At 40.8% G+C, this 11,828-nt stretch overlaps 1 protein-coding gene across 8 annotated transcripts in view; it reads right to left on the bottom strand.

Moving 5' to 3' along the window:
- fbxw7 (F-box and WD repeat domain containing 7) overlaps positions 1–11,828 on the bottom strand; it is a 106,596-nt gene that overhangs the window by 14,839 nt on the left and 79,929 nt on the right. For 7 of the 8 annotated variants that reach the window (XM_034885318.1, XM_034885301.1, XM_034885309.1 and 4 more), the window contains 3 exons: positions 5,701–5,783; positions 4,146–4,287; positions 1,667–1,801 (listed from right to left, as the gene is read on the bottom strand). In XM_034885318.1, coding sequence (XP_034741209.1) covers positions 1,667–1,801; positions 4,146–4,287; positions 5,701–5,783 — 360 coding nt within the window. Of the gene's footprint in view, positions 1–1,666; positions 1,802–4,145; positions 4,288–5,700; positions 5,784–9,894; positions 10,287–11,828 lie in introns of those variants that run through there. The other variant, XM_034885359.1, reaches the window with a different exon arrangement.

Raw genomic sequence — 11,828 nt, 5'->3', positions numbered from 1 at the left:
GATGATAATGACCCACGGCACACTGTGTGACAAAATTCAGAAGAGGCGTCATGAACATCAGGAATACCGGGGGCTTGTGTCACAAAGACATTTTAGACTTCATTGTAAAGTTAGGCCCGTCCCAATTTTGGCATAATTTTCATCTACAATTAACCCACCCCATTATTTTCTTGATTAGTTGTTTTAAATTTCTCAGCCTAATGTGATGTATTCATTGCTTGTTTTGTTTGGCCTAATGTCTGAAACCCAAAGATATTGAATTTACTATCATTTAGGATAAAGGATCCTGTCATCAATAAATCCTCACATTTGAGAAGCTGGAACCAGATAATTAGTTTGTCAATTTTTTTGCCAAACGATTAATGAATTACATAAATCAGTACTATTTTTACCAAATACATATTTTTGTATAATTATACTCTTTGCTGCATATTCTCAGTGAATCACCCCTGTAACTGTTGAAGGTCGTTAATCTTCTGGAGCAAACAGAGCTGAGAGGCTTGACACTGCCATTTTTTTTACCCAGAATTCCTTGCAATTTAGTCCAGTTAAGATTGTCAAGAGCTACTAGGTATGTCCATATGAAATCAGACTATTTGTTAGATTTAGGCCATAGTCAAAGTCTATCTTAGTCAAATTGGGCCCCTGATCTGAATCTCACTGTACCTTTGTGGAAAATACGGAGGGGGTTTGTTGTAAAATATCCGACTTCACACAGTTCAAAACTTCTTTGACAACATTTCAAAGAGGACTGAGGGTCACCATGAAGGACATAAGGCTTTTATGTTGTTATGTCTACCTGCTGAAGGTATTCCGGTATCAAAGTTTAGTTTTAGGGATATTTCAAATCACTTGTCCCAGACAAAATCCACAAACCTTGACATACCTAAATCACCTTTAAAGCCTGTCTAAGCCTGTAGTCATTATCGGGCTACAGGATATTTCAGAAGTTTTATGAATGGACCTCGAGCGATTGCTTTTTTAAGCCCAACACACCACCTTCTGCAGATTCTCTAGGTGGTTTCAATTTCAACTGTATCTATAGTGCGGCCACAGGGATTGTCCTGTTAAAATTTCTTGACAGCCCTTCAATATATTTCCAGCAGCTCTGGCAGAGAGGGCAGACAGGATTATCAAAAGAAGGAACAGGGTATAAAAAAAAGAGAAAAAGAAAAAGAATGAAAAGACCGGGCTGATGTCCTGGCGAGAACACGCATGATGCTGTTCTGTATCTGGCTTTAGAGCAAGTGGTGCTGACACCTTTAAACCTTGCATCCTACGCCACCAAGCCCCTCCTTTCATCCCAACACCTGCCAGAGAGAGACAAGGCGTTGAGTATTTGATCAACTACAACAGATACGGTGGATTGAGGTTGTTTTGTAAGAATCCCTTATGTGATCTTATCGTCACCGTGGCACTTTAGATTGTTTGTATTGTCAGTTATGATGCAGAGCAGGAACAAGACACCCCACTACGGATGTTGTTAGATGATCTGAAGGAAGACGGCGACAGGATTACAGCTGTAGAGGAAGCCTCGTCTCGGTCACGTTTTGCACATTCACAAAACAATGTCTATTACAAGGGATTTGGGGGGGAGTTCAAACAGCTCAGACGGAAGAGGAACAGGAGGACAAGGACTTAAGATAAAGGGTATTCAGGAACTCACCTCTTTGGGCAGCAGGGAGATAAAGTCTCGCTGAAACTGCGGCTCGATCACCTGCATCATATGCTTGACTTGTGTGGGCTCACAGCTGTCTATCAACTCATCCAGCGCCAGCAGCTTCTCTGGGCCAGTCCAGCTCTGGAACACAGAGGAACTGGTTTAACAAATATGGCATCCTCTACATTACATTCATTTAACAGCCGCTTCTGTCTAATATGACTAAATACAGATTGGAAGTAAAGCTACACTACATATTCTTAAAAACAAATGAAAGCACAGAAATCTTAACTCTGCTAATGAAAAAACAATTGAAAAGAGAATCTGTGGAGTCAACACAAGGCTAAACATTATGAGCATCACAACCAAAGGCCGTTTCAAAGGGGAGAAGGTGTAGCCATTAAAAAAAAAAATACTGAGCTGCACGGGTCGTCAGCCATGTCAAGATTTGTCTGACACTTTATCAACATTCATAATGTTATTTTTCAAAACGATAAAGTTTCCAGTTGACATCCATGAGATTTTGCACCGCTTGCTTTTCAGGAGCACCATGTTCACCTACTTTACAATTTCAAACGCAGCATAACATTCCTCTATTTCCTCTTGTATCAAGTTGTGTTTACTGACTCTGCAATTTCTTTTTTATGTCCTTAATCATGTACCATTACACTTTCTGCAGTACAACATTATAGGGACTGACTTGTACAGCGGTGTATCGTATTGGCTTTTATTGCTTTTTATTTCACTGCAGTCTTTACCGTCTGTGTTCTCTCTGTACTGTCCTCTCTAGAGGTTCTCAAAATGAAAAGGGAAAAATATGTTTGGCTATCACAGGTGGTGATATACTGTTAGTAGAATATTCATTTAAACCTCAGCATTTGGATTGCCACACCCAGCACAGCTGTAAATGTTAACTGAAAAACATAGCAGCGGGGCATTATGGGCTGATTGTGCCAATTTATTGTGGTCAAACTAGCCGCCTAATTGTGCTTGCGTAGGCTCTTATTTTACGTTGATTGGAGCGCCTTGGAAACGTGTTGCCTTGTGCAGTGTGTCTGGAACAAGTTAATGTTCCCTACGTGCCTTTTACAGCAGCACAAACTTGCTCGAGGCACCTGCCTATTTCTAGCAGCCAACAGAGGAAAATGTGAACATCAGGAACCACGCTCTATCAACAACATTATTAGAACTCTGTAGGGTTATTTCTTCTGCTTGAACATTCAGTTGTTTAAAGCTGGCTGATGACTAGCACTGCACCGTATGTTGGACCCAACAGCTGTAGCTGTTTTTCTCTATGGAGTGATGAAGTCTAACAATGATTACAGGCTACAAGGCAGGATGGAAAATCTGGCACACGCAAACCACCTGTAATTTGGCAGCTAAAAGCTTTAGCCAGAGGTGCTGGTTCTAGAGATAATCAGGGGGTTCAGAGACCTCCTGAGACATGAGTGGCATCAATCGGCTCATCTAACTTCCACGAAAAGTGCAAATAAGCGTATTCTCCAAAACTGTATCTAAACCTTTAATGTAAGACCTGACCTTGCCATGACCACTCCTCACTCCCTAATAGTAGCAACAGGCTAGGACTGGACTGGGGAATGTACAGAATGTAAGTTTGAGGTTTGGCTGTCTGAACTGTCAAATGAAAGACATTAGACTGCAGCAGGTCAGGCTTGAAGACTAATATACGTAAAATAAACACTGAGGTGTCACAGGTTTGCCCAGCTATTCAAACATAATGAGCTTAAGCTCTCTAAGGTAATGAAGTCCATGGCAACCAATTATATAGGAAATCATAGAGACCCCATCAAGGCTAATACGTTTAAACGACATCCTATTTTTCATGAAGTCTGGAATCATTAGAGCTTAAGTCTAAGATGAAAGATATAGCTCTATTATGTTGCATCTGTACCGACAATGATAATATAGAAAAATGAATATAGAAATAGGGTATAATAAAGTATTAGATTTTGGTCTTTATTTAGGTCTGTTTATGTTCTCTATAGACGGAGTATTCACTGAAGTTGTTGAAACAAGATACAATTATCACGTAGAACGTTGTCTATTCTTGTTAATCACGGACACAAAATGACCTTGTAAGAGATCCAAAACCTGCATTATTGTCCCTGGATAATGCAGTAAAGATACACAACAAGTTAACAATAGGCTTAGATCATACCGCAGTGACTTTCACGTCTTAATATCAGAGGACCATAGAAGACATGTGTTCAACTTTTAGTACAGACTATAAGTCTACAGTAGAAACGTAACTCTGCTTTAAAGTCTGAACAGGTACAGCTAATTCCAATTCTACGCTACAGTGGCTATGGTAATGTGGTGGGCCAGAACAACAAGGCAGCAATTATCTCTTAGACTAAGTGAACAATGATTGGGCACAACATCTGCTTTTTGATGAGCTTTTGCTGGAGGGGCCCATGGGGGGGAAAAGAAAAAGGGACGAAGAAGAAAACTCCGATGTACTCACCTGAAATGTTCGGAGCCATTCTTGGAGACCCGTGGGTGGCTGGATTGAGGTGATACGCCGTCTCTGCTGCCCCTGACCATTGGCTGTTCTGATGTGGCCAAATGTGGTGGGTGTGGCTGGACATGGGACAATTCCTGTCGGGCTGCAATTTACAAGGAAAAAGAAACCTTTAGAAGCTAACAATAATAATAATAATAATAATAATAATAATAATAATAATAACAATATGACATCTTCACAGGCAAATGACAAACAGACATTAAAGAGAGGCCATAAAAGCACTGCTTTTCACAAGAAGTTTTACAAAACAAATAGAAGCATTAGGAAAACATTACAGACATTTAAAGTATACACTTTTTATTAGAACAACAAACTCGATTTCAGGGCATTTTTTGTTGTTCACGGATTAATTTAGCTGCAACCTTCGTAGATTTGTCAACCGCAAATTATTTTGTAGTGGACAAAAAACATGAAAGATGGCTGATGGGTCCCATACTGCTAAGTTAAATATCTAAAGCTGCACTAAAAGCATTTTTGCCCATTATTGATTTGATTTAGCAATTAGAGGTATACAAAAAAAAATTATTAAAGCTTAGTGAGATCTGATGAGTTTAAGAAAGGTTAAAAGGAAGTGCATTCTGCTAGGCAAATTAAAAAAAGTGATTCATTTTTACATTATGCTAAAGGTTAAGTCTGGTTTATTATGAGATTATGTAACAGTAATGGAACTCCTGTGGGAACTGAGGAATATAAATTACTTCTTAACTGTGCAAATTTAAAAACTGTTTTAGTAGTTTCAAACTGAATGTTATCCTGTTGGTCACAGACGGAGAAGCAAAACTGACGTGCACTATGGCGAAATCCCCAAAAACTTAAGTAATTTTTTTGAATTGAATTTAGTTATTTTTTTATTTGACAGGGACAGTGCAAGATTTTTTTTTTTTCTTGATATATATTTTTCCTTTAGAGACTTCAAAGTATGCACAATCCTACATATTTCTGTCCGAGACCAGACTCTCCTGTTGTAATAACCTGTAAGTGAAAAGCAGCACAGGACTTCAAAGGGCACCCATGTGCCCTTGTAATGTAAGGGCAGCGGGAGGAACCATCCAGCGGGCACCCTCAATACCCCAGATTTTGCTTGCTGACAGCGAAATGAAAAGCTGGGGGTCCATTTCATTACTGATTCATTTTTAATGGGAAGGGAAGCTGAGACGCAGCAAGCTACATGGCAACATTTACAGTCAATTGGCTGTGTTCAGTCTGAATTTTAATGTGGCTACATGTGAACACGTGCATTAAATATTGAGGGCTAGAGAAACATCTGGGGCTTCTGGTTGAATGCTGGATATACAATATGATGTGAAGCATTATTCTGTTTTAAGACACACAGCTTCTTTGTTCATCCCTCTTATTAGTTATTTTCAAGGTGGCATCAATCAGTGTGTACAGCAATAAAATAAGGAGATATGGCTAGGAAGGTAGGAAACAAATGCAACACAGTGCAAGGAAACATGGGAGAAGGTGTGTCTCTGTGAAATCTAGGTTTCTTTACCTTGGATACTCAGGGCCTTTACAGGGCTTTTTTCCTGAAGGGAAAGATCGGACCTCGGGGCCATGGTCCAACTTTCTTTTCATCTGAAAAAGAAAGAAGAAAAACATGAGAAACCAATAGAGCATAACACTGGCGGACACTGAATTATAAAACCAAACTTAATGATTACATTGCATTGCATTCTTCTGAGAAGAAAATACAAATGTACACCATACAGAATCTGGTGTTGTATAATTCATTGTTTCCTTCCTTTCTCATAACTTTATTTCAAAAACAGAATCTAAGTCACTTTGATTTTTGATTGAGAAGCCAGTTCTTGAAAAGCAAATTTAAAAAAAAAGGAAACAGACATTTATATAAATGGCTGAAAATTGCTTTTGCAAGTCAGACTTTGTTAACATTATGTCTGAAATCCAGCATATTAAAATACAGACACCCACCAAAGTATTGCAACAGTTTTATGCAAATAGGAAATTAAACTTTAATGCATAGGCTCAAGATTCCACCTATCTGTGGTTGAGGCAGCTCAGCATTATGAGATAGCAAGATTGAAAGCAGGTCCTTGTTTAACAATGCTGTACTTTATTTTGATAATATTCCATTTAGAAAATCCTTGATCAACCAGACACCCCACAATATCCAGAGGAACTGGTACATTCACAACCAAAACTCCAAGTGTACACCATGTTCATGCACACAACATAACCACAAAGGGAGGAGACAGGGTGCATTCTTTGGCAGTGACGTTTCCATACTGATACTCGAGAAACAAAAACAGTGCATGTCAGTTCTTTATTCCTTTCTATCACCTGCTTGTGGACACACCCCTGAGTCCCTGTTACCACCTACCCAACTGCACAAACAAAGAAGCCTGTGTGAGCCCTTGCAAGCCAACTTTCTTCATCCTATGCCTGCTACACTCTCTGGCAAGGCCTCTCACTACACATGCAAGTGATCACCATCTCATCGCCGGTTCCTCATGATTCACAAGCTAACTGAACCTAAGTGTCTTGCCAAAATAAGATATACAATGCAACAGTCTGGCCTTTTTTCTTGATTAATTAAACGCGTTTCATGTTTAAAACTTAGCAAGATCTGATTATTGTCCTTCTGTTTATGAAAAGACTTTTTCTCTCAATTCTCGCTCCAGACTTTACTTAAAAATCAGCGATATATGACCCACCAGCAGTACCAACATCATAGTGCACAATGATTCCTTCATGGTTTTTGTCTGGTAAGAATTTTTTTGTACTTCCCTTTAGGAATGGTTTGTCTACGGTTCCAGCCTGTTCAGCCACAATGTGTTGCTGTTGCAGAACTTCAATCTAACCTCCAACTGTAGAAACTGATAATGACTTTTAGAAAGCAGAAACCACCTTGAAGATAAACTTGTTTTTTTAAATGTATTTTTGGAATGTTATTGTAGCATTGGATCTTACACAAGAAAACACCACTGGACATTTGACTTCATACTGTCTGGCTTTACAGTGGCATGATTACATGTCTCTCAAGAAGTGTGTTTTTTGTTTATCACTATAATTTGGCAAGTGTGTGTTTGTCCTCTTCGTGTTTTCAGTCTGAGTGGCACAGTTTGAGTGTTGAGACCAGCAAGCAAATACATAAAAAAAACAATGACCAAGAGAAACAATTCAGAAATGCTAAATGATGACTATCTGCAACTGCACCCATGCATTTTGTATCAATGCAGGCTACCTCAGTATTTAATGTGGAGTACAGAATGAATCAATGCACCAAGACAACTGACACAACAACCAAAGCCTGAGTTTAGAGAGGCATGAGTACATGACCAGAAAACCAACTTGTACTGCAGGTTAGGTGTCCCCTGGACATTACACTATGATCTGACCAAAGATTTGTGATCTTTTCCTCACAAGTCAGCTCCTGTGTAAAGCTGCAGGAGGGATTCAATAGAAGAGCTGTTCAAATCATTAGTAATTAGTTACGGAAATATCAAAGGCACTGGGAAATGTAATCTATGTGGCAAAACAAAGCAAATGCAGTCAAAAACAATTCAAAAGGTTGCAAGTCTTTTTCTGTTTCACTTTTCCACATTTAAAATATCTTTCTAAAATATAGTAAAAATAACAGCCTTTTGATTGCTAAAGAATATAAAGGGGGGGTTTACAAGATACTCCTGCTTGTTAAGGTCCAGGTCTTAAACCCGACTGCCTTGTTCTTCAAGCGGTGATCTCACTGCAATGGCAGTTCAGTAGCCAAGGAGAGCCCGGGTGTGGGTATGCATGAATTTGGGTGTGTGTGTGTTGGTGTGTGTGTTTCAGAGTGGGAGAGAGAAAAGAGGGGGTACTGGCTGCCTTTAAGTAAGTGTGTGTGTGTGTGTGTGTGTGTGTGTGTGTGTGTGTGTGTGTGTGTGTGTGTGTGTGTGTGTGTGTGTCTGTGTGTGCACGTGCGCACGCATGCACAAGAAAACCTCAAACTAAATGCGGGCGTGTAAAAGCAGCGTGTAACGAGCCTCTTCTTGTGTTTCAGCCTGGGAAAAAGGTAACCAGAGCACGCAGCGTTTGTAAATCACCACTAATCAGTCCTCCCCTCCTTCCTCTTGGCTTCTCCTTCCCTATCTGGCCAAAAGCACGACAGATGGATCCACAGAGAGTTAATGATGTTTTAAAGACAGCAATCACTCCAACATAATGTGTTGATTCATTTCAACGCAGACTACATCCTGTAGCATCAGTCACTTGTAAAATCTTTTCTCATTTTTACAAATATCTTTTCAAGCAGCCATGAAAACAGCTTCATCATGTCAATTAACATCATTTGAGATGCAGCAAGGCATTCAAGAACTGGCCATATTGGAAAGAACCGGCAATTTGTAGGATTGGTCTATCAAATGGGGAAAATGGGTTTGAATGTCTTCCAAAATAAGTCCGTCTTGGTGTTTCAGCGTCTTTCTGTACCATCAAAGTGCGGCATAAAAATATTCAATCTCTAAGGGCTGACTTCAAAATCCTGATATTTCAAGATGAGGACACCCACAAAATGGATGAGAATACAAATGGGTCATGCTTTAATTAAATAAACTATTGCCCATTGATTCAGAATTACATTTTCACTTAATTATTATGATTAATTGAGTGCAAGCGTCACCACCTCATAGACAAAGTGCACACAGCTACATAGAAAAATCCCCCCACTGCAAAAGATTTTCAATGATAAGTGATTAATAAAACGGTTTACTTTATATACACAAACACACACACACTGCGTAATGGATTCCCTTTCATATTCTTGTTTGTGTTCCCCCATTTCCAACTAAATGAGCATCATTTCATGGCTGCCATCCAGCACAATACACCCAACATCCTTGAGGATATTCTCTACCTCACGCAGTCTGACACAGTGACCCATTATCTGTGGTTGGAGCCTGAGGCGTGTGCACAATGTCAGGGAATAGGCTGCTCCAACAGGCAACAGCAGACTGATCACATGCATGCATCTCAAGCCGTCACTTTGGTCACTGCAAGATAACCACTGCTGCATAATGTAGAATCATAATAGCCCTGCAAACCTGGGAGGATAGCAGGGTGGAACGGACTATTTTTGTTCCTGGAACTGATAGTTATTTGCAAAAGTGGAAGTCTGCATGTTTTAGAGATGGATGTAATATTAGCTATGTATTATATATGCTATAACTAAATCATCAGCTAGGTTATGTTGAGGGGATGACCACAGTTGATAAACAGTGCAGGGAGCATCGAGCCAAAGCTGATGCAAAATGGGATCTTTATGCCAGCCAGAAACAGGAAATAGTGTATAACGCGGAAATACAAAACATATTTTCATCGAGCATTGCTGATTTGAATGGTCATACGAGTGCCACAGTAGTAACCACTTCACAAATACAACAATAAGCCCTGAATTGGTGAAGTGGCGTTTATTTACTCTGCTAAAGTTACTATAAAGGAAAGGATGCCAATCGCGTCGCAATATTGTACCATTAAAGCAGCGCTGACATACTATATAGGCCCAATTAAAGCGGCGTCTCTGGGGGTCTGCTACACTGCTGTTCATCCTCCGCAGTGGCCGCACCATCTACCGCGAGAGGCGCGTCAAAGGTAATGAGGGCGACAAAGCGAGTCAAACCCTAAATAACGAGGGACGGGGATGTGTAGGAGGTGACATGGGCGGTTAATACAACCATACAAGACTACTCACTTTGTAGAAAATCATCTTTAAAGTGCCGTAGAACCCCATCCTTGTAATCCGGTGTTTTCCTTTTTCCTCTTCAGTGACAATCGGTGAAGTCCAAATCGGAGTGCGTGGTGGGGAGATCGCTCTGACAGTGTGAGGGCAACGCACTCTCAGGTAAATCCGACGCCGTCTCTGATGCGAACATGCTCGGGCAAGTCACCGGAGTGGCGTGCATGTGGTAGATTTCCCCGGTATAGGCATTAGAAGAAGAAAAAAAAATAAGAGAGAAAAAGCTCTGTCGCGTCACGCCGACTTAAATGGGGCTCGGTCGGTGGGGTGAACAATGCGATGTGATGATCCCGGAGGCGTGTGCGCCGCCGACCAGCCTCACCGAGCAGGGAGTGAACAGATGAGGGAGAAAGAGGGTGACACTCGGCAGAAAGGGGAGGAGTGGAGGGGAGAGCGTCAGAGCAGCAAAGCAGTGCTCTCTCCCTCCTCACAGGCTGCACGACGGCTCCTCCAAACAGGATCGGATTACAGCCTCCCCGGCGGAGACAGCAGGAATGGTGCAGTCCAACATTCAACACTGTGCGCAGCGCATCCTACGCGAGCAGGGTACCGGGGGCATATGCATAACAGAAGAGGTAGCAAACAGAGACCGGGTGGGGTACACACTTGTCATTTTGCAAAAAGGTGGACACCCCCCACTTGTTGCAGAAAGAAAAACACAGCACCCATCAATCCATCCATGCACCCAGCCCAAGGCTATTCTCTCTATATTTTTACGCTCTGCATCAAATAGCAAATGTTACGTGACTTCAGTATGTCAGGTAATGACTGATTGCCCATGCCCAGTGTTGTACAGCTTGTAAAAATCACAAGCTCAAGATGGCAGCTTTAGTTAAAAATTAAAACATTTAGCAGAGGTGAATGTACTAAACATATTGATCTTGTTAGCCATTTAGGATATACACCAGAAGCTTTTTGTTTGATTCATTTTGGGCAACACAGAAGAGTAAACAGTAAACAGTGCACCTGTGCTGCAAGACAACAAACTAAAACATATTTCAACATCAAACTGACCAGCTGCCATTTATAAACAGTGGTACCTGTGTGCAGTTTAAATTAAACTTTAAGAATTGGTTAAATTGGCTTTAGGGAATGCCATAACACATTTTTTTCCAGGTATAGATATCCAGTTCATACCAGTAAGGAAAATGCCATTAGGTTTTATATATCTTTGTCACCCTTGACATCACAATACGTCAGCATTAGATCATTGAAACACAGGACACAATGAAGGATCATGGGAAGGGCTCTATTTACAGGTGATGGAGCATTGACATCTGGCAGCATTTCAGACACTCCTGGGTTCCACCTGTAATTACTCTGTGACCTGGCACATGGTTTTCTTTAGGGCTCGTTACTGAAAAGAAAAACTAAGCAAGAGAGTTCTGGTAAAAAGAAATCTGCCACATTTTGAGCTAGAACTTTAGAGTTATTGTGGACTATACACAAAACTTGATGTGATGTGACACTGCAAACCGGACAACTTTTTGCATGGTGAATTAACATAGTAAATAAAAGTGGATCTTATACAGTAAGTCTGAAATGAATTTAGCAAGAGATTTAAATCATGATCATTTGAGAGGACATGACAGGTGTAAGAGACTTGGCTAATCCTGGCATTTTAGTCACACTTTCTCACCACAGAACCACACAGAAAAGCACCCAAACCGGTGGACGTCAGGGTACATCAGACAGAGCTGGTCTGGCTTTGTCTGTGTGTGTTTAGGGTGGCTCTCATGAGAAAGGCCCTCTCAAGGCTCTTTGCTGGCTCAACCTTTACACAACACATTGGAATGCTTGGCATGCAAGAGGGGTTGCACTGTGGCCTTTGAATAGGCCGTGGCCTCCTTTGTTGCTCTCCTTCTGGTATAAGGTAAAGCATTAACAAC

Source organism: Etheostoma cragini, chromosome 2 (genome assembly GCF_013103735.1).
Source record: "Etheostoma cragini isolate CJK2018 chromosome 2, CSU_Ecrag_1.0, whole genome shotgun sequence".
Classification (NCBI taxonomy): domain Eukaryota; kingdom Metazoa; phylum Chordata; class Actinopteri; order Perciformes; family Percidae; genus Etheostoma; species Etheostoma cragini.
Note: the sequence above shows the minus strand (reverse complement) of the source record. Positions and strands in the feature narration are given on the sequence as shown.